We start from the raw sequence: 20,607 nt of genomic DNA on the forward strand, positions 1-20,607 counted from the left end.
CTTACTTCTGATACTGACATGGCCAAACCAAAGTCAATTAATTTCAGCCTGAAGGGCTCATGCTGGTGGTTGACGAGCATAACATTGTCAGCTTTCAGGTCTGTGTGAATGATGCCGATACCCTTCAGGGCTTCAAATGCCACAAGTAGCTGATGTGTTATGTGGCGGATTTCATTAAGGGTCAGGTGTGACTGTCTCTCATACATCAAATCCAAAAGGCTCCTGTCCAGTTTCTGGAAGGCGATGCAAGACATGCCTTCGAATGTGAAACTGTCTTTGAATGTCACCAAGTTGTTTTTCTCTGGGTCAAGGGTCCTGAGTTGTTCCAGCATTTTCACTTCTCTGACGTGATCTTCAACATCTTCGTTAATCTTGATGGCTACAGTCTCGTATGTTGTTAAATTGATACACTCTGCAACTTTGCCAAAACCTCCTTCTCCAATTAAGTCTAAAACAAGGTATTGTACAGAATTGTTGCAGAGTATGTTATGCTCTAGTATCGGAATTGGTTCTTGTGAAGAGTCTGCGCTCTCATCGTTGAAGCTGTCTGTGTCTGAGAATCCATCTGAGTCAGTTGATTTATCACATTCATCTGAATCATATGGGGGGGAGACGAGCATCAAATCATAGGCAGCATTTGCATGAGAGGTGTCCATGTGATCTACCAGGTGAGCCATTGTAACAAAACGATGGTTTAGGGCTTGACCGGGGGTGATTCTTGTTGCAGCATTTGGATCGAGCAACCGTTTTAGGAGATTTAAAAATGCCATTAAGTCTTCCTTTTCAACAGAAATACGAAAATTTGAGGCTAACTCTGTTGCTTCATCCAAAGTTTGGCCAGTGTCGAAACTCCACTTTGAATTTGGCTGGATACCGGTTGCCTCCTCGTACTCTTCTGATGTCTTTAGTCTCCATCTTGAATTGGGAGAGGAGTGCTCCCTGTTGAAATACTGGTTGGTGTACATTCCAGCATTCAGCAGGTGGTCTTCTGGCTGGCCGACTAGATGGCAAACAGTTTTCATTACGTGGTATGATGAGTCGTCACTGAAGAGGTTCCGGCCGTAGTACATTTCTGCCAGGACACAGCCCAGTGCCCACATGTCGATGGCTTCAGATATGGGGAGGCCCAAGGTCACCTCTGGAGCTCTGTATGCACAAGGTTGCACAATCATTCCTTCTCTTACTTCTGATACTGACATGGCCAAACCAAAGTCAATTAATTTCAGCCTGAAGGGCTCATGCTGGTGGTTGACGAGCATAACATTGTCAGCTTTCAGGTCTGTGTGAATGATGCCGATACCCTTCAGGGCTTCAAATGCCACAAGTAGCTGATGTGTTATGGGGCGGATTTCATTAAGGGTCAGGTGTAACTGTCTCCCACACTTCAAATCCCAAAGTCTCCTGTCCAGTTTCTGGAAGGCGATGCAAGACATGCCTTCGAATGTGAAACTGTCTTTGAATGTCACCAAGTTGTTTTTCTCTGGGTCAAGGGTCCTGAGTTGTTCCAGCATTTTCACTTCTCTGACGTGATCTTCAACATCTTCGTTGATCTTGATGGCTACAGTCTCGTATGTTGTTAAATTGATACACTTGGCAACTTTGCCAAAACATCCTTCTCCAATTAAGTCTAAAACAAGGTATTGTACAGAATTGTTGCAGAGTATGTTATGCTCTAGTATCTGAATTGGTTTTTGTGAAGAGTCTGCACTCTCATCACTGGAGCTGTCTGTGTCTGAGAATCCATCTGAGTCAGTTGATTCATCCCATTCATCTGAATCATGAATGGACATTTTTCCTATCAAATGTTTCCAAATAGTATCCAAGTTGAGTATATTCAGAGGTGCTTATCTTGCTGTGGGTGTGTGATTCTGTCTAGAGAAATATCATTTATATAGACTCTAAGAATGTGATGTCATCAATTCTAGTTCTAGAACATCAAAGTCACATGTGATGTAATACATTTATGACATCACAAGTTCTAGAACATCAAATGTCAAATCAGATGTCACCATGGCAACTCTGCATTCTAAATTCCGTGGAGTGGAGCTTGAAAAATATTGTGTAATTTTTCAAAACAACTTGCCTTCATGCCCATCATTTTTATTTCTATGATTTCACTTCAAACTGTTATGTTACTTTAGCATGAAAGATGTCTCCCAGTCCACTCTCAGTGTATGCGCACTGGAAGATTTCCACACACATTTTTGAGAGGAAGGGATCTTTTAGAATAGAAAATGTAAGAATAGACTATGCGATACGCTCTAAACAGAAGGGATCACAGCTGCAGGTGCACTAAATGGTTAAACTTTGATGTATTTTCTTGTCTTTCATGTGAATAGTTTATGTAATTGTGAAACAAAATATGAAACAGATGTATTAACTATTAAAAAAAACACATTTGATCAAGGAAAGATGAATATGAAAACACAATTACAAAGAAAAGTGTTACAACACCCAATTGCCCACAATCCAAGACTAATGAATTACTTACCACTCCCCCTCCCCCTCCCCCTGTTCTCTCTCTATGCTGTCTGCCATTAGCTCAGGGAGCAATGCCCCAACTGGACAGCAGGTGTGCTCTTCAGCACTGCAGCACACAACCCACTACAATTCTATCATGTATGTGGGTGTAAGAGGGAGTGTGTGTGTGTGTGTGTGTGTGTGCTAGAGTGTGTAATGCATCAGGCGCCTGGCCACTGCTGCTCCTGCCACTCTGCTGAAGGAGAGGGGGGAGAGAGAGGATGCCGGAGGAGTGGAGGGAGAAAGAGAGCAAGGGGGATAGAGGGGAGAGAGTCCAGGCCCAAATAAAGCCATGGGGGCCGGGGCTGAGCTGGGCCCCCCTTTGCTATAAATACGCTGGCCGCCTGGAGGCTCGGGTTCTGTGTTTGGGGCTTGGGACCAGCGACCACCACTGCTGCAGCAGCCTTCCTCAGGAGAGTCTCCTCTGTATACTCATCATCCTCATCCTGGTCGTCGGTGTTCTGGCCAGCCAAGATGCCTCGCGTGGACTCAGACCTCAAACTGGACTTTAAGGATGTCCTCTTCAGACCCAAGAGGAGCAGCCTGAAGAGTCGCTCAGAGGTCGGTGCGGTTAATTAGTTTTACTCTGATACTGTAATCCAAATATTACAGCTACAGGTCAATTAACCATCAGACCGGCATATTTCCCAAGAGGAGCGTGCTCTGTTTACTGCTGCATTCAGAAAGTCTATTTACCCATACACCTCTATTGTTGGTGAGGCAATATAAATATATTAACTAGTATTACAAGGGGGTGGAAGGTGGGTGTGGGGGCAGTATTGTGGGGCCTTCTAACCCTGTTTGCTAGTCATGATTAAAGATGAAAAATGTACATATCTATTCACAGAGCAACAACAGAAATTACATTAATCAACCCCATATGCTTGAAAGTGCCTCACTAAAGCTGTAAAGTGCACGCTCACTGTAATTCAATATGTGCGAGTCTCATTGTTGTCTTGTCCCATGTAAGCCAGTAGGTGTACACTGCCTTTGTACTTTGGTGAGCAAAAACGCTACCTTGACTGTGAGCATGTAACAGCAGAGTGACCTTCTTAAAGGTGACAGGAAACAAGGCTAGCCTGTACCAGACAGAGGTAAACAACAACTGTCCACAAGCATAGAAAACAACAAAAGGGGAGGAGAAGCAGAGATTTAAAAAAAAATGTAAAAAAAAAAGGTTTCGATCAGAATGGATTTAGTCATTTTCGTTTTACACCAGTAGAACAGGCCACCGTGTCTCTAATCACCCACTGGTTTAGCTCTCAGGGACAACACAAACCTCTCCTTGTCGTTGTATACTCGCTACTTCCTCGACTCAGCAATGTGTCACTAGATCAGGGACTGGTACCGACCCAAGATCCTGATACTGGTGTGGTGGCACTAGATCTGGGGTGGAAGGTGGAAGTCGGTTTCACAAACAATTATTTCTATTGTATCAGGTTTTATTGGCTTTCTTTTGCAAGCGTCCCTTCCCAGTGTGGGTGTAGCCAAGAGCAATAGTCAATAAAACCTGATGGAGGCGTGGTTTGTGACCCACTTTGATGTCTGACTATACTATACTGCAGTGGCGGGCCGTCAGGGCCTGCAAGGCCTTCTCTGCTGGCCTAAACAGAATCACAAAGCTATTTATATTTAAAAAAAAGAAAATTATTATAATTTATTTTATAATTTAATAATTTTTCTTAAATGCACTACATGTATTATAATTTATAAATATATTTTTCCCATTGTCTTATTTTCTCATTGCACAGCTACTGTCTTCCTCAGTTGCTCTCAGATCTCACCTCTGTGTGTGTCTATGCCAGAGGCCTGCAGACTCGGCTCTGCGGCCAGTGCAGATTAAAGTACATGGGGACGATATCGTTGATTGTCATAGTCTTCAACCAATCAGATCTTTAGTTTGACATGTTGGGCGTATTCTTTGACGTGTCAGCGGCGGCTAGCGGCCTATAATGACGTCAGCATTACGTACCGCTCATGTCCAGGTGCAGGCGCTGCAGAGTGTGCTGTGATTGGTCAGTGGGCGAGCACGTGACTAAAGTGAAACTTGTGCTTGCTAGCAGAACTGAGGTTGTTAGCAGTCAGAGTTCAAGTGGAAAGATATGGAAGAAATTATGGCATTTTTGTTTTTTGTTACTTCGCTTTGTTTTTTTAACATCAAATGGCAGAAGTACGAGAAGCTGATTTAGTGGCGGAGTTACTGGGAACGCCTTTCTCAAGAAGGACATTAAGCTGCCTGAGCAAAGCCGCTACACGACACCAAAGTACGGCGGGACACTTGCAAGCTACGGTGCTCTTAAAAACGTTTGGACGGACCCGAGTGGATCTCCAGAACAAGTTCGCAGGGAATGAAAAAGTTAAGAAGAATAGGGTAATTCTGAAAAGGACCTCTAGCTGGAACTGAAACGCACGGATGTACTGCACAGCAGAGTTATATCTGGAGCCATCGACATGTGGGCACTGGGCTGTGTCCTGGCAGAAATGTACTGCGGCCGGGACCTCTTCAATGGCACAACATCATACAACGTAATGAAGACTGTTTGCCATCTACTCGGCCAGCGAGAAGACCACCTGCTGAATGCTGGAATGTACACCAACCAGTATTTCAACAGGGAGCACTGCTCTCCCAATTCAAGATGGAGACTGATGAAGGGTATCGATTCCTTAAACCTATTCGTGGTACTCCAGCATTTTGGCAGGGAGCTAAAAAAGATTTGGTGGCATGTGTTCGACAAATGGGTCTCCCAACGTGGTTTGGTTAATTTTCATCTGCAGATATGCGATGGCCAAATCTCATTTCTAGTTCATTGAAACAACAGGGTAGAACGCAAACTGCAGAAGATTTACAGTGGGCCGACAAGTGTGAGCTCTTGAGTTGTAATCCTGTTACTGCAGCACGGATGTTTGATTATCGCTGGCATATCTATTTGAAGGAAGTACTTAGGTCTCCATTGAATCCAATAGGAAAGATGACAGACTTTTTTTATCGTGTTGAATTTCAACAACGTGGTTCACCACATGTGCATTGTTTATTCTGGATCGAGAATGCACCTCAAATAGATAAAAACACAGATGATGAGGTGATTCAGTTTATTGACAAGTATATCACATGTGGATTACCATCACATGATGAGTTCTTGTTAGACATTGTAACATCTGTGCAGCAGCATTCCAAAAGACATTCCAAAACGTGTAGAAAAAAGAATACTGCTTGTCGATTTGGTTTTCCAAGACCACCTTCCAATCGCACGTTCATATGTCGCAGTTCACCTGAAGATGATAGCCCAAAAGCATGCAACTGTGATGAAATGAATGCAAATGACTTGACAGTGTCAGTGTGTCAATCAAAATCAAGAAACAAATAAACAAAAAAGGGTTGCTGCGAAAGAGTTGATGTCAAAATTAAAAACTGCTCTCTCAGATGAGTCAGTGAAATCTGATTCTGTGAATCAATTGTTTGACAGTCTAGGTTTGACTCAGGATACTTTTGAAGCTGCCTACAAATGTATGGGGAAAAATACACGTGCTGAAGAGGCAAGTTGATGAGGTATGGGTCAATCAATATAATAAATAAAAGAATATGTCAGTCTACTGCTTTAGGGTTAAAGAATGTAAGACTTTAACTGTGCAGGCCTCAAACACTTTTTCGTTGATGATTCTATCAGTTCTGCATCCAGGTGTCTTGTTATCTGTTTGTTCCTGTGCATTGTTTCTGTCTTTAAAGACGGGGACACACACAGGGGTCATGATTGCGGTATTTCCCTTGATGGGCATCAGCTGAAGGGCATGACCCTCTGCAGGCATATATGATGTGTGATGGTTCACAGGTTCATTCCGTCTCTGCAATACTGTGACTTAACTCTTTGACCAGGTCACAGTGACATCAAAGGACGCATCTGGCTGGGTGTATCCATGGTTTATTGTGGGGCAAACTGATAACAAAGGGGTTTGTAAACAGGCCATAAAGTGCCTTCAGGTTATCGTAAAGACAGGACACTATGCTTCAAAGAAAAACATCTGCCTTGACTGGTTTCCTTCTTCTGTTTATTCTTGTTTGCGAACCAAGATAACAGCATGCTGGCTGGGTATAAATGTCCATGCATTTGAATGTGTCGTGAGAGCACCTCTTGCAGATGACGGTGATGTATCTGTGAGACTGTGTTCTCTTTGCTTGCAAGCAAATAAATTGACTATTACAACTTTGATCGTTCATCCAGACTCTGTTTCATTTGACATTGATTTGATAACACTTTGACACTCTTCTCCCATACTATTCATAGAAATATTCCACAACAACCCTCATCCATTTTATTCATTCTTTAGTTTAGGCATATAAAATTGTATGATAACGTTTGTTGGTTGCAATATTAATTGATTTGATCATTTATTATTTTGATTTAATAAACTCTGTTATACTTTAAGGAGCAGTCGTCTGTGATTACTTGTGCATATGTATTTGATAAAACTGTATGTAGTAGCCTGTGCTCGAACTTAAAACCTTCACTGTCACTGAATGTATAGTCATACGCAGACTATTGACATTATGAGTGACTACTAATTATGAGACTTAGTTTTATCGTTTGGTTATTGGTCCCTGTTCGCAGGGTGGTGCCCCGTTGTTATTAATAAACATTAATAATTGTTACATACATTAATAATTCTATTGATGTCAAGAGTTTCTTAAATGCTGATAACCCAAACACGCTCCTTTAGATCCCAACACTGTGTATACTTGCACAATAGAGATGTTTGTGCTCAAGAGGCAGCCTATAGAGTTATGAATTTGCATCTTAAAGAATGTTCCAGAAAAGTTGTATTTGTCCCAACAGGGGATAATGTGGTTAAAATGAGTTTGCCATTAAATGTCTTAAAGGAAAAGGCGAAACACAAAGAGCTGACATCAGAAGATATGTGGATGCCTGGTACAGGTGAACGATATAAAAATAGGCCAAAAGGTGACACCTTTAATAACATGTTTGGCAACATTTGCATCAGAATATAGAATGTTGTCTAAAAACGAAAACTCTCAAACAAAAATTGGTTTGAGCAACAACTTAGGATACAGAACCAAAAGAACACGATCACCAGATGCAGTTGTACGTTATGCGCGTTTTTCTGAAACAAAGTGTCCAGAAGAATTTTATCAGAGTAGACTTCAGTTATTTGTACCATATCGAGTCGACGCCCAGCTAAAACCCAAAACATTTGAAACATTTGTACAGTTTTATATGACTGGTAAAATCAAATATACTGATGGCTCCAAACTTTCCGTCAAAACAATTGTTCAGAGGAATAGGAGTGTCTTTGAAATTGATGCTGATGTGTTAGATAGTGATGTGTGGCTGGCTGTGATGTGTGGTGGTGTGTGTGTGTGCTAATTGTTTTGTCTACATCTTGTTTTCTGTCAAAAAAGACTGTTGAAAATCATTTAGGCCTTTTTGGTAACTCTGGCTTTTTCTTCTCATGTTAAGGTGTCCGGTACTGGTCTGTTGCTGAGCAGTTTCCTATGAACGACCTCCAGCTGTGGTACAAAGACAGCGTCAGTAAAATAGGTTGACATGTGCAGAAATGTGATGTATTGTTGTTTATAGATTATAGCAATCAATTCATGGCAGATTTATATTGATTCGTAGGTTATGTGTTCAGTCATTTCTCTGTTATTGCTTTGTAGGTGCATTTGAGTGACTCTGACGGGATGCCCATCTTGGCAAAGGCGTTCTTTCCGGCTGCACATGACCACCTGCTGAGGAAGGTGCTGGATCCTGTTTCTACCAAGAAGCCAGATGTTTCTCCAAAGACATCGCCTCCTGCTCGCAGGATCTCGCCAAAGGTGGTCGTGAAGGGAGAGGTCCGCCACGTGCCACGCCGACCAGACCCTTCTGAGTTGACATTTGCTGGATGTGGCAAGAAGGTAAATGATTGCAGACTGTAATTTTGTAGCTGATTGTGCAGACACGTGTATAGCGTTAACATGGAAGCATGTAATGGTCAAAGGAGACACGTGTTTAATATGAGGAATGCTTTTGTCATTACAGAGACATCATTTGGGGAAACCAGAGCAGTCTTGCGATGCACCCAAGAGGAGGCTTGTTCATCAGCAGGTTTGTGAGGTTTCATTTATTTGCTGAAAAACACGGAAATATTCATGATCATAATAGTAAGGCTAGCGTTTGTGTAGCAAGGATGTCCATAATATTTCTTCTGCTGTATATTTCAGGTTTGACTAACCCAGTTATGATTCAGATGAATGGAATGCATGGGATGAATCAACTGACTCAGATGGATTCTCAGACACAGACGGCTCCAGTGATGAGAGCGCAGACTCTTCACAAAAACCAATTCAGATACTAGAGCATAACATACTCTGCAACAAGTCTGTACAATACCTTGTTTTAGACTTAATTGGACAAGGATGTTTTGGCAAAGTTGCCAAGTGTATCAATTTAACAACATACAAGACTGTAGCCATCAAGATCAACAAAGACGTTGAATATCACGTCAGAGAAGTGAAAATGCTGGAACAACTCAGGACCCTTGACCCAGAGAAAAACAACTTGGTGACATTCAAAGACAGTTTCACATTCGAAGGCATGTCTTGCATCGCCTTCCAGAAACTGGACAGGAGCCTTTGGGATTTGATGTATGAGAGACAGTCACACCTGACCCTTCATGAAATCCGCCTCATAACAAGTCAGCTACTTGTGGCATTTGAAGCCCTGAAGGGTATCGGCATCATTCACACAGACCTGAAAGCTGACAATGTTATGCTCGTCAACCACCAGCATGAGCCCTTCAGGCTGAAATTAATTGACTTTGGTTTGGCCATGTCAGTATCAGAAGTAAGAGAAGGAATGATTGTGCAACCTCGTGCATACAGAGCTCCAGAGGTGACCTTGGGCCTCCCCATATCTGAAGCCATCGACATGTGGGCACTGGGCTGTGTCCTGGCAGAAATGTACTACGGCCGGAACCTCTTCACTGACTACTCATCATACAACGTAATGAAAACTGTTTGCCATCTAGTCGGCCAGCCAGAAGACCACCTGCTGATTGCTGGAATGTACTCCAACCAGTATTTCAACAGGGAGGGCTCCTCTCCCAATTCAAGATGGAGACTAAAGACATCAGAAGAGTACAAGGAGGCAACCGGTATCCAGCCAATTTCAAAGTGGAGTTTCGACACTGGCAAAACTTTGGATGAAACAATAGAGTTCTACTCAATTGTAAATAATTGTGTTGAAAAGGAAGACTTAATGGTATTTTTAAATCTCCTAAAACGGTTGCTCGATCCAAATGCTGCAACAAGAATCACCCCCGGTCAAGCCCTAAACCATCGTTTTGTTACAATGGCTCACCTGGTAGATCACATGGACACCTCTTATGCAAATGCTGCCTATGATTTGATGCTCGTCTCCCCCCCATATGATTCAGATGAATGTGATAAATCAACTGACTCTTCACAAGAACCAATTCAGATACTAGAGCATAACATACTCTGCAACAAGTCTGTACAATACCTTGTTTTAGACTTAATTGGACAAGGATGTTATGGCAAAGTTGCCAAGTGTATCAATTTAACAACATACGAGACTGTAGCCATCAAGATCAACAAAGACGTTGAAGATCACGTCAGAGAAGTGAAAATGCTGGAACAACTCAGGACCCTTGACCCAGAGAAAAACAACTTGGTGACATTCAAAGACAGTTTCATATTCAAAGGCATGTCTTGCATCGCCTTCCAGAAACTGGACATGAGCCTTTGGGATTTGATGTATGAGAGACAGTCACACCTGACCCTTCATGAAATCCGTCTCACAACACGTCAGCTACTTGTGGCATTTGAAGCCCTGAAGGGTATCGGCATCATTCACACAGACCTGAAAGCTGACAATGTTATGCTCGTCAACCACCAGGATGAGCCCTTCAGGCTGAAATTAATTGACTTTGGTTTGGCCAGGTCAGTATCAGAAGTAAGAGAAGGAATGATTGTGCAACCTCGTGCATGCAGAGCTCCAGAGGTGACCTTGGGCCTCCCCATATCTGAAGCCATCGACATGTGGGCACTGGGCTGTCTCCTGGCAGAAATGTACTACGGCCGGAACCTCTTCAATGGCACAACATCATACAACGTAATGAAGACTGTTTGCTATCTACTTGGCCAGCCAGAAGACCACCTGCTGAATGCTGGAATGTACACCAACCAGTATTTCAACAGGGAACACTCCTCTCCCAATTCAAGATGGAGACTAAAGACATCAGAAGAGTACGAGGAGGCAACCGGTATCCAGCCAATTTCAAAGTGGAGTTTCGACACTGGCCAAACTTTGGATGAAACAATAGAGTTCTACTCAATTGTAAATAATTGTCTTGAAAAGGAAGACTTATTGGCATTTTTAAATCTCCTAAAACGGTTGCTCGATCCAAATGCTGCAACAAGAATCACCCCCGGTCAAGCCCTAAACCATCGTTTTGTTACAATGGCTCACCTGGTAGATCACATGGACACCTCTTATGCAAATGCTGCCTATGATTTGATGCTCGTCTCCCCCCCCTATGATTCAGATGAATGTGATAAATCAACTGACTCAGATGGATTCTCAGACACAGACAGCTCCAGCGATGAGAGTGCAGACTCTTCACAAGAACCAATTCAGATACTAGAGCATAACATACTCTGCAACAAGTCTGTACAATACATTCTTTTAGACTCGGTAGATCACATGGACACCTCTTATGCAAATGATGCCTCTGATTTGATGCTCATCTCCCCCCCATATGATTCAGATGAATGTGATGAATCAACTGACTCAGATGGATTCTCAGACACAGACAGCTCCAGCGATGAGAGCGCAGACTCTTCACAAGAACCAATTCAGATACTAGAGCATAACATACTCTGCAACAAGTCTGTACAATACATTCTTTTAGACTCGGTAGATCACATGGACACCTCTTATGCAAATGATGCCTCTGATTTGATGCTCATCTCCCCCCCATATGATTCAGATGAATGTGATGAATCAACTGACTCAGATGGATTCTCAGACACAGACAGCTCCTGCAATGGTGATCCTCCAACTTCACAAGAACCAATTCAGATACAAGTGCATTGATTGGTCTATCACTGAAAGGGGAAGTGAATTCCTTCTTCAGATGTTTCGACTAATTTACATGGCTCACCTGGTGGATCACATGTACTTGATGTACATGTGATCTACCAGTTGAGCCATGACATTCTTTTGTATCTGAATTTAATGCCGTGGCTCACCTGGTAGATCACATGTACTTGGTGTACATGTGATCTACCAGGTGAGCCATGACATTCTTTTCCATGACTTTCTGTTGATCCCCTGAATTAGTTTAGCCTGAGGTTTTCTCCGGGTTCTCCGGTTTCCCTCAAAAAATAAATAGGTGATGTTGATTGGTCTATCACTGAAAGGGGAAGTGAATTCCTTCTCAGATGTTAAGACTAATTTACATTCTTTCATAAAAATACATACACTTTTGGGCGTTTTCTGGTTTCATCCCACAGTCCAAAGTTGTCTGTGTCAGCTTTAAGAAAATAGTGATGTGGCCTAATAAAAAAGAAAAAAATATATATATATTTATAGTGATTTATGATTAGTTATTAGGCATTAAATTCAGATATTCATGGAAAAGAATGTCGTGGCTCACCTGGTAGATCACATGTACTTGGTGTACATGTGATCTACCAGGTGAGCCATGACATTCTTTTCCATGACTTTCTGTTGATCCCCTGAATTAGTTTAGCCTGAGGTTTTCTCCGGGTTCTCCGGTTTCCCTCAAAAAATAAATAGGTGATGTTGATTGGTCTATCACTGAAAGGGGAAGTGAATTCCTTCTTCAGATGTTAAGACTAATTTACATTCTTTCATAAAAATAGCAGTCAGAGTTCAAGTGGAAAGATATGGAAGAAATTATGGCATTTTTAGTTTTTGTTACTTCGCTTTGTTTTTTTAACATCAAATGGCAGAAGGACGAGAAGCTGATTTAGTGGCGGAGTTACTGGGAACGCCTTTCTCAAGAAGGACATTAAGCTGCCTGAGCAAAGCCGCTACACGACACCAAAGTACGGCGGGACACTTGCAAGCTACGGTGCTCTTAAAAACGTTTGGACGGACCCGAGTGGATCTCCAGAACAAGTTCGCAGGGAATGAAAAAGTTAAGAAGAATAGGGTAATTCTGAAAAGGACCTCTAGCTGGAACTGAAACGCACGGATGTACTGCACAGCAGAGTTATATCTGGAGCCATCGACATGTGGGCACTGGGCTGTGTCCTGGCAGAAATGTACTGCGGCCGGGACCTCTTCAATGGCACAACATCATACAACGTAATGAAGACTGTTTGCCATCTACTCGGCCAGCGAGAAGACCACCTGCTGAATGCTGGAATGTACACCAACCAGTATTTCAACAGGGAGCACTGCTCTCCCAATTCAAGATGGAGACTGATGAAGGGTATCGATTCCTTAAACCTATTCGTGGTACTCCAGCATTTTGGCAGGGAGCTAAAAAAGATTTGGTGGCATGTGTTCGACAAATGGGTCTCCCAACGTGGTTTGGTTAATTTTCATCTGCAGATATGCGATGGCCAAATCTCATTTCTAGTTCATTGAAACAACAGGGTAGAACGCAAACTGCAGAAGATTTACAGTGGGCCGACAAGTGTGAGCTCTTGAGTTGTAATCCTGTTACTGCAGCACGGATGTTTGATTATCGCTGGCATATCTATTTGAAGGAAGTACTTAGGTCTCCATTGAATCCAATAGGAAAGATGACAGACTTTTTTTATCGTGTTGAATTTCAACAACGTGGTTCACCACATGTGCATTGTTTATTCTGGATCGAGAATGCACCTCAAATAGATAAAAACACAGATGATGAGGTGATTCAGTTTATTGACAAGTATATCACATGTGGATTACCATCACATGATGAGTTCTTGTTAGACATTGTAACATCTGTGCAGCAGCATTCCAAAAGACATTCCAAAACGTGTAGAAAAAAGAATACTGCTTGTCGATTTGGTTTTCCAAGACCACCTTCCAATCGCACGTTCATATGTCGCAGTTCACCTGAAGATGATAGCCCAAAAGCATGCAACTGTGATGAAATGAATGCAAATGACTTGACAGTGTCAGTGTGTCAATCAAAATCAAGAAACAAATAAACAAAAAAGGGTTGCTGCGAAAGAGTTGATGTCAAAATTAAAAACTGCTCTCTCAGATGAGTCAGTGAAATCTGATTCTGTGAATCAATTGTTTGACAGTCTAGGTTTGACTCAGGATACTTTTGAAGCTGCCTACAAATGTATGGGGAAAAATACACGTGCTGAAGAGGCAAGTTGATGAGGTATGGGTCAATCAATATAATAAATAAAAGAATATGTCAGTCTACTGCTTTAGGGTTAAAGAATGTAAGACTTTAACTGTGCAGGCCTCAAACACTTTTTCGTTGATGATTCTATCAGTTCTGCATCCAGGTGTCTTGTTATCTGTTTGTTCCTGTGCATTGTTTCTGTCTTTAAAGACGGGGACACACACAGGGGTCATGATTGCGGTATTTCCCTTGATGGGCATCAGCTGAAGGGCATGACCCTCTGCAGGCATATATGATGTGTGATGGTTCACAGGTTCATTCCGTCTCTGCAATACTGTGACTTAACTCTTTGACCAGGTCACAGTGACATCAAAGGACGCATCTGGCTGGGTGTATCCATGGTTTATTGTGGGGCAAACTGATAACAAAGGGGTTTGTAAACAGGCCATAAAGTGCCTTCAGGTTATCGTAAAGACAGGACACTATGCTTCAAAGAAAAACATCTGCCTTGACTGGTTTCCTTCTTCTGTTTATTCTTGTTTGCGAACCAAGATAACAGCATGCTGGCTGGGTATAAATGTCCATGCATTTGAATGTGTCGTGAGAGCACCTCTTGCAGATGACGGTGATGTATCTGTGAGACTGTGTTCTCTTTGCTTGCAAGCAAATAAATTGACTATTACAACTTTGATCGTTCATCCAGACTCTGTTTCATTTGACATTGATTTGATAACACTTTGACACTCTTCTCCCGACTATTCATAGAAATATTCCACAACAACCCTCATCCATTTTATTCATTCTTTAGTTTAGGCATATAAAATTGTATGATAACGTTTGTTGGTTGCAATATTAATTGATTTGATCATTTATTATTTTGATTTAATAAACTCTGTTATACTTTAAGGAGCAGTCGTCTGTGATTACTTGTGCATATGTATTTGATAAAACTGTATGTAGTAGCCTGTGCTCGAACTTAAAACCTTCACTGTCACTGAATGTATAGTCATACGCAGACTATTGACATTATGAGTGACTACTAATTATGAGACTTAGTTTTATCGTTTGGTTATTGGTCCCTGTTCGCAGGGTGGTGCCCCGTTGTTATTAATAAACATTAATAATTGTTACATACATTAATAATTCTATTGATGTCAAGAGTTTCTTAAATGCTGATAACCCAAACACGCTCCTTTAGATCCCAACACTGTGTATACTTGCACAATAGAGATGTTTGTGCTCAAGAGGCAGCCTATAGAGTTATGAATTTGCATCTTAAAGAATGTTCCAGAAAAGTTGTATTTGTCCCAACAGGGGATAATGTGGTTAAAATGAGTTTGCCATTAAATGTCTTAAAGGAAAAGGCGAAACACAAAGAGCTGACATCAGAAGATATGTGGATGCCTGGTACAGGTGAACGATATAAAAATAGGCCAAAAGGTGACACCTTTAATAACATGTTTGGCAACATTTGCATCAGAATATAGAATGTTGTCTAAAAACGAAAACTCTCAAACAAAAATTGGTTTGAGCAACAACTTAGGATACAGAACCAAAAGAACACGATCACCAGATGCAGTTGTACGTTATGCGCGTTTTTCTGAAACAAAGTGTCCAGAAGAATTTTATCAGAGTAGACTTCAGTTATTTGTACCATATCGAGTCGACGCCCAGCTAAAACCCAAAACATTTGAAACATTTGTACAGTTTTATATGACTGGTAAAATCAAATATACTGATGGCTCCAAACTTTCCGTCAAAACAATTGTTCAGAGGAATAGGAGTGTCTTTGAAATTGATGCTGATGTGTTAGATAGTGATGTGTGGCTGGCTGTGATGTGTGGTGGTGTGTGTGTGTGTGCTAATTGTTTTGTCTACATCTTGTTTTCTGTCAAAAAAGACTGTTGAAAATCATTTAGGCCTTTTTGGTAACTCTGGCTTTTTCTTCTCATGTTAAGGTGTCCGGTACTGGTCTGTTGCTGAGCAGTTTCCTATGAACGACCTCCAGCTGTGGTACAAAGACAGCGTCAGTAAAATAGGTTGACATGTGCAGAAATGTGATGTATTGTTGTTTATAGATTATAGCAATCAATTCATGGCAGATTTATATTGATTCGTAGGTTATGTGTTCAGTCATTTCTCTGTTATTGCTTTGTAGGTGCATTTGAGTGACTCTGACGGGATGCCCATCTTGGCAAAGGCGTTCTTTCCGGCTGCACATGACCACCTGCTGAGGAAGGTGCTGGATCCTGTTTCTACCAAGAAGCCAGATGTTTCTCCAAAGACATCGCCTCCTGCTCGCAGGATCTCGCCAAAGGTGGTCGTGAAGGGAGAGGTCCGCCACGTGCCACGCCGACCAGACCCTTCTGAGTTGACATTTGCTGGATGTGGCAAGAAGGTAAATGATTGCAGACTGTAATTTTGTAGCTGATTGTGCAGACACGTGTATAGCGTTAACATGGAAGCATGTAATGGTCAAAGGAGACACGCGTTTAATATGAGGAATGCTTTTGTCATTACAGAGACATAATTTGGGGAAACCAGAACAGTCTTGCGATGCACCCAAGAGGAGGCTTGTTCATCAGCAGGTTTGTGAGGTTTCATTTATTTGCTGAAAAACACGGAAATATTCATGATCATAATAGTATGGCTAGCGTTTGTGTAGCAAGGATGTCCATAATATTTCTTCTGCTGTATATTTCAGGTTGTCAAAGAATGTTCTGTACGTCTCTGGAGGTTCAGCAGTGCCATCTTGGATGCCATGGATGCTGTTGTGCCATCGCATCTTCCAAGCCCAGCCGCATGCCCACCAGCCCATCTTATGCCAATCTCATTCTATTCTGCATTTCAGTTCCATATCGGCATTTGCCACCACCATATATATATATATATAAATATATATATATATATTTTTCTTTTTTATTAGGCCACATCACTATTTTCTTAAAGCTGACACAGACAACTTTGGACTGTGGGACGAAACCAGAAAACGCCCAAAAGTGTATGTATTTTTATGAAAGAATGTAAATTAGTCTTAACATCTGAAGAAGGAATTCACTTCCCCTTTCAGTGATAGACCAATCAACATCACCTATTTATTTTTTGAGGGAAACCGGAGAACCCGGAGAAAACCTCAGGCTAAACTAATTCAGGGGATCAACAGAAAGTCATGGAAAAGAATGTCATGGCTCACCTGGTAGATCACATGTACACCAAGTACATGTGATCTACCAGGTGAGCCACGACATTCTTTCCCATGAATATCTGAATTTAATGCCTAATAACTAATCATAAATCACTATAAATATATATATATATTTTTCTTTTTTATTAGGCCACATCACTATTTTCTTAAAGCTGACACAGACAACTTTGGGCTGTGGGACGAAACCAGAAAACGCCCAAAAGTGTATATATTTTTATGAAAGAATGTAAATTAGTCTTAACATCTGAAGAAGGAATTCACTTCCCCTTTCAGTGATAGACCAATCAACATAACCTATTCATTTTTTGAGGGAAACCGGAGAACCCGGAGAAAACCTCAGGCTAAACTAATTCAGGGGATCAACAGAAAGTCATGGAAAAGAATGTCATGGCTCACCTGGTAGATCACATGTACACCAAGTACATGTGATCTACCAGGTGAGCCACGGCATTAAATTCAGATACAAAAGAATGTCATGGCTCAACTGGTAGATCACATGTACATCAAGTACATGTGATCCACCAGGTGAGCCATGTAAATTAGTCGAAACATCTGAAGAAGGAATTCACTTCCCCTTTCAGTGATAGACCAATCAATGCACTTGTATCTGAATTGGTTCTTGTGAAGAGTCTGCGCTCTCATAGCTGGAGCTGTCTGTGTCTGAGAATCCATCTGAGTCAGTTGATTCATCACATTCATCTGAATCATATGGGGGGGAGATGAGCATCAAATCAGAGGCATCATTTGCATAAGAGGTGTCCATGTGATCTACCGAGTCTAAAAGAATGTATTGTACAGACTTGTTGCAGAGTATGTTATGCTCTAGTATCTGAATTGGTTCTTGTGAAGAGTCTGCGCTCTCATCGCTGGAGCTGTCTGTGTCTGAGAATCCATCTGAGTCAGTTGATTCATCACATTCATCTGAATCATATGGGGGGGAGACGAGCATCAAATCATAGGCAGCATTTGCATAAGAGGTGTCCATGTGATCTACCAGGTGAGCCATTGTAACAAAACGATGGTTTAGGGCTTGACCGGGGGTGATTCTTGTTGCAGCATTTGGATCGAGCAACCGTTTTAGGAGATTTAAAAATGCCAATAAGTCTTCCTTTTCAAGACAATTATTTACAATTGAGTAGAACTCTATTGTTTCATTCAAAGTTTGGCCAGTGTCGAAACTCCACATTGAAATTGGCTGGATACCGGTTGCCTCCTCGTACTCTTCTGATGTCTTTAGTCTCCATCTTGAATTGGGAGAGGAGTGCTCCCTGTTGAAATACTGGTTGGTGTACATTCCAGCATTCAGCAGGTGGTCTTCTGGCTGGCCGAGTAGATGGCAAACAGTCTTCATTACGTTGTATGATGTTGTGCCATTGAAGAGGTTCCGGCGGTAGTACATTTCTGCCAGGACACAGCCCAGTGCCCACATGTCGATGGCTTCAGATATGGGGAGGCCCAAGGTCACCTCTGGAGCTCTGCATGCACGAGGTTGCACAATCATTCCTTCTCTTACTTCTGATACTGACCTGGCCATACCAAAGTCAATTAATTTCAGCCTGAAGGGCTCATGCTGGTGGTTGACGAGCATAACATTGTCAGATTTCAGGTCTGTGTGAATGATGCCGATACCCTTCAGGGCTTCAAATGCCACAAGTAGCTGACGTGTTATGGGGCGGATTTCATGAAGGGTCAGGTGTGACTGTCTCCCAATAATCAAATCCCAAAGGCTCCTGTCCAGTTTCTGGAAGGCGATGCAAGACATGCCTTCGAATATGAAACTGTCTTTGAATGTCACCAAGTTGTTTTTCTCTGGGTCAAGGGTCCTGAGTTGTTCCAGCATTTTCACTTCTCTGACGTGATCTTCAACGTCTTTGTTGATCTTGATGGCTACAGTCTCGTATGTTGTTAAATTGATACACTTGGCAACTTTGCCAAAACATCCTTCTCCAATTAAGTCTAAAACAAGGTATTGTACAGACTTGTTGCAGAGTATGTTATGCTCTAGTCTCTGAATTGGTTCTTGTGAAGAGTCAGTTGATTCATCCCATTCATCTGAATCATATGGGGGGGAGACGAGCATCAAATCATAGGCAGCATTTGCATAAGAGGTGTCCATGTGATCTACCAGGTGAGCCATTGTAACAAAACGATGGTTTAGGGCTTGACCGGGGGTGATTCTTGTTGCAGCATTTGGATCGAGCAACCGTTTTAGGAGATTTAAAAATGCCAATAAGTCTTCCTTTTCAACACAATTATTTACAATTGAGTAGAACTCTATTGTTTCATCCAAAGTTTTGCCAGTGTCGAAACTCCACTTTGAAATTGGCTGGATACCGGTTGCCTCCTTGTACTCTTCTGATGTCTTTAGTCTCCATCTTGAATTGGGAGAGGAGTCCTCCCTGTTGAAATACTGGTTGGAGTACATTCCAGCAATCAGCAGGTGGTCTTCTGGCTGGCCAAGTAGATGGCAAACAGTTTTCATTACGTTGTATGATGAGTAGTCAGTGAAGAGGTTCCGGCCGTAGTACATTTTTGCCAGGAGACAGCCCAGTGCCCACATGTCGATGGCTCCAGATATGGGGAGGCCCAAGGTCACCTCTGGAGCTCTGCATGCACAAGGTTGCACAAGCATTCCTTCTCTTACTTCTGATACTGACCTGGCCAAACCAAAGTCAATTAATTTCAGCCTGAAGGGCTCATCCTGGTGGTTGACGAGCATAACATTGTCAGCTTTCAGGTCTGTGTGAATGATGCCGATACCCTTCAGGGCTTCAAATGCCACAAGTAGCTGACTTGTTATGAGGCGGATTTCATGAAGGGTCAGGTGTGACTGTCTCTCATACATCAAATCCCAAAGGCTCATGTCCAGTTTCTGGAAGGCGATGCAAGACATGCCTTCGAATGTGAAACTGTCTTTGAATGTCACCAAGTTGTTTTTCTCTGGGTCAAGGGTCCTGAGTTGTTCCAGCATTTTCACTTCTCTGACGTGATCTTCAACATCTTTGTTGATCTTGATGGCTACAGTCTCGTATGTTGTTAAATTGATACACTTGGCAACTTTGCCAAAACATCCTTGTCCAATTAAGTCTAAAACAAGGTATTGTACAGACTTGTTGCAGAGTATGTTATGCTCTAGTATCTGAATTGGTTTTTGTGAAGAGTCTGCGCTCTCATCACTGGAGCTGTCTGTGTCTGAGAATCCATCTGATTCATCCCATGCATTCCATTCATCTGAATCATAACTGGACATTTTTCCTATCAAATGTTTCCAAATAGTATCCAAGTTGAGTATATTCAGAGGTGCTTATCTTGCTGTGGGTGTGTGATTCTGTCTAGAGAAATATCATTTATATAGACTCTAAGAATGTGATGTCATCAATTCTAGTTCTAGAACATCAAAGTCACATGTGATGTAATACATTTATGACATCACAAGTTCTAGAACATCAAATGTCAAATCAGATGTCACCATGGCAACTCTGCATTCTAAATTCCGTGGAGTGGAGCTTGAAAAATATTGTGTAATTTTTCAAAACAACTTG

General features: G+C 41.9%; 1 protein-coding gene across 1 annotated transcript; it reads left to right on the forward strand.

The window, feature by feature from the left end:
- Positions 1–1,717: 1,717 nt before the first annotated feature.
- On the forward strand, positions 1,718–16,850 carry LOC306784947 (uncharacterized protein). The gene is made up of 8 exons (XM_079279147.1): positions 1,718–3,081; positions 7,992–8,059; positions 8,192–8,431; positions 8,556–8,621; positions 15,819–15,886; positions 16,019–16,258; positions 16,383–16,448; positions 16,565–16,850. Exons 2-5 carry the CDS (start codon positions 8,027–8,029, stop codon positions 15,855–15,857), a joined length of 378 nt encoding a protein of 125 aa, XP_079135273.1. The 5' UTR covers positions 1,718–3,081; positions 7,992–8,026; the 3' UTR covers positions 15,858–15,886; positions 16,019–16,258; positions 16,383–16,448; positions 16,565–16,850.
- Positions 16,851–20,607: the final 3,757 nt, after the last annotated feature.

The sequence above is a fragment of the Melanostigma gelatinosum genome, assembly GCF_949748355.1.
Source record: "Melanostigma gelatinosum genome assembly, chromosome: 11".
Classification (NCBI taxonomy): domain Eukaryota; kingdom Metazoa; phylum Chordata; class Actinopteri; order Perciformes; family Zoarcidae; genus Melanostigma; species Melanostigma gelatinosum.

Coding starts and splice junctions, on each gene's coding strand:
- LOC306784947 (XM_079279147.1), top strand. CDS start 8,027: ATGAACGACCTCCAGCTGTGGTACAAAGACAGC. Junction 8,060..8,191: donor AGCTGTGGTACAAAGACAGC/GTCAGTAAAATA, acceptor ATTGCTTTGTAG/GTGCATTTGAGTGACTCTGA. Junction 8,432..8,555: donor TTGCTGGATGTGGCAAGAAG/GTAAATGATTGC, acceptor TTGTCATTACAG/AGACATCATTTGGGGAAACC.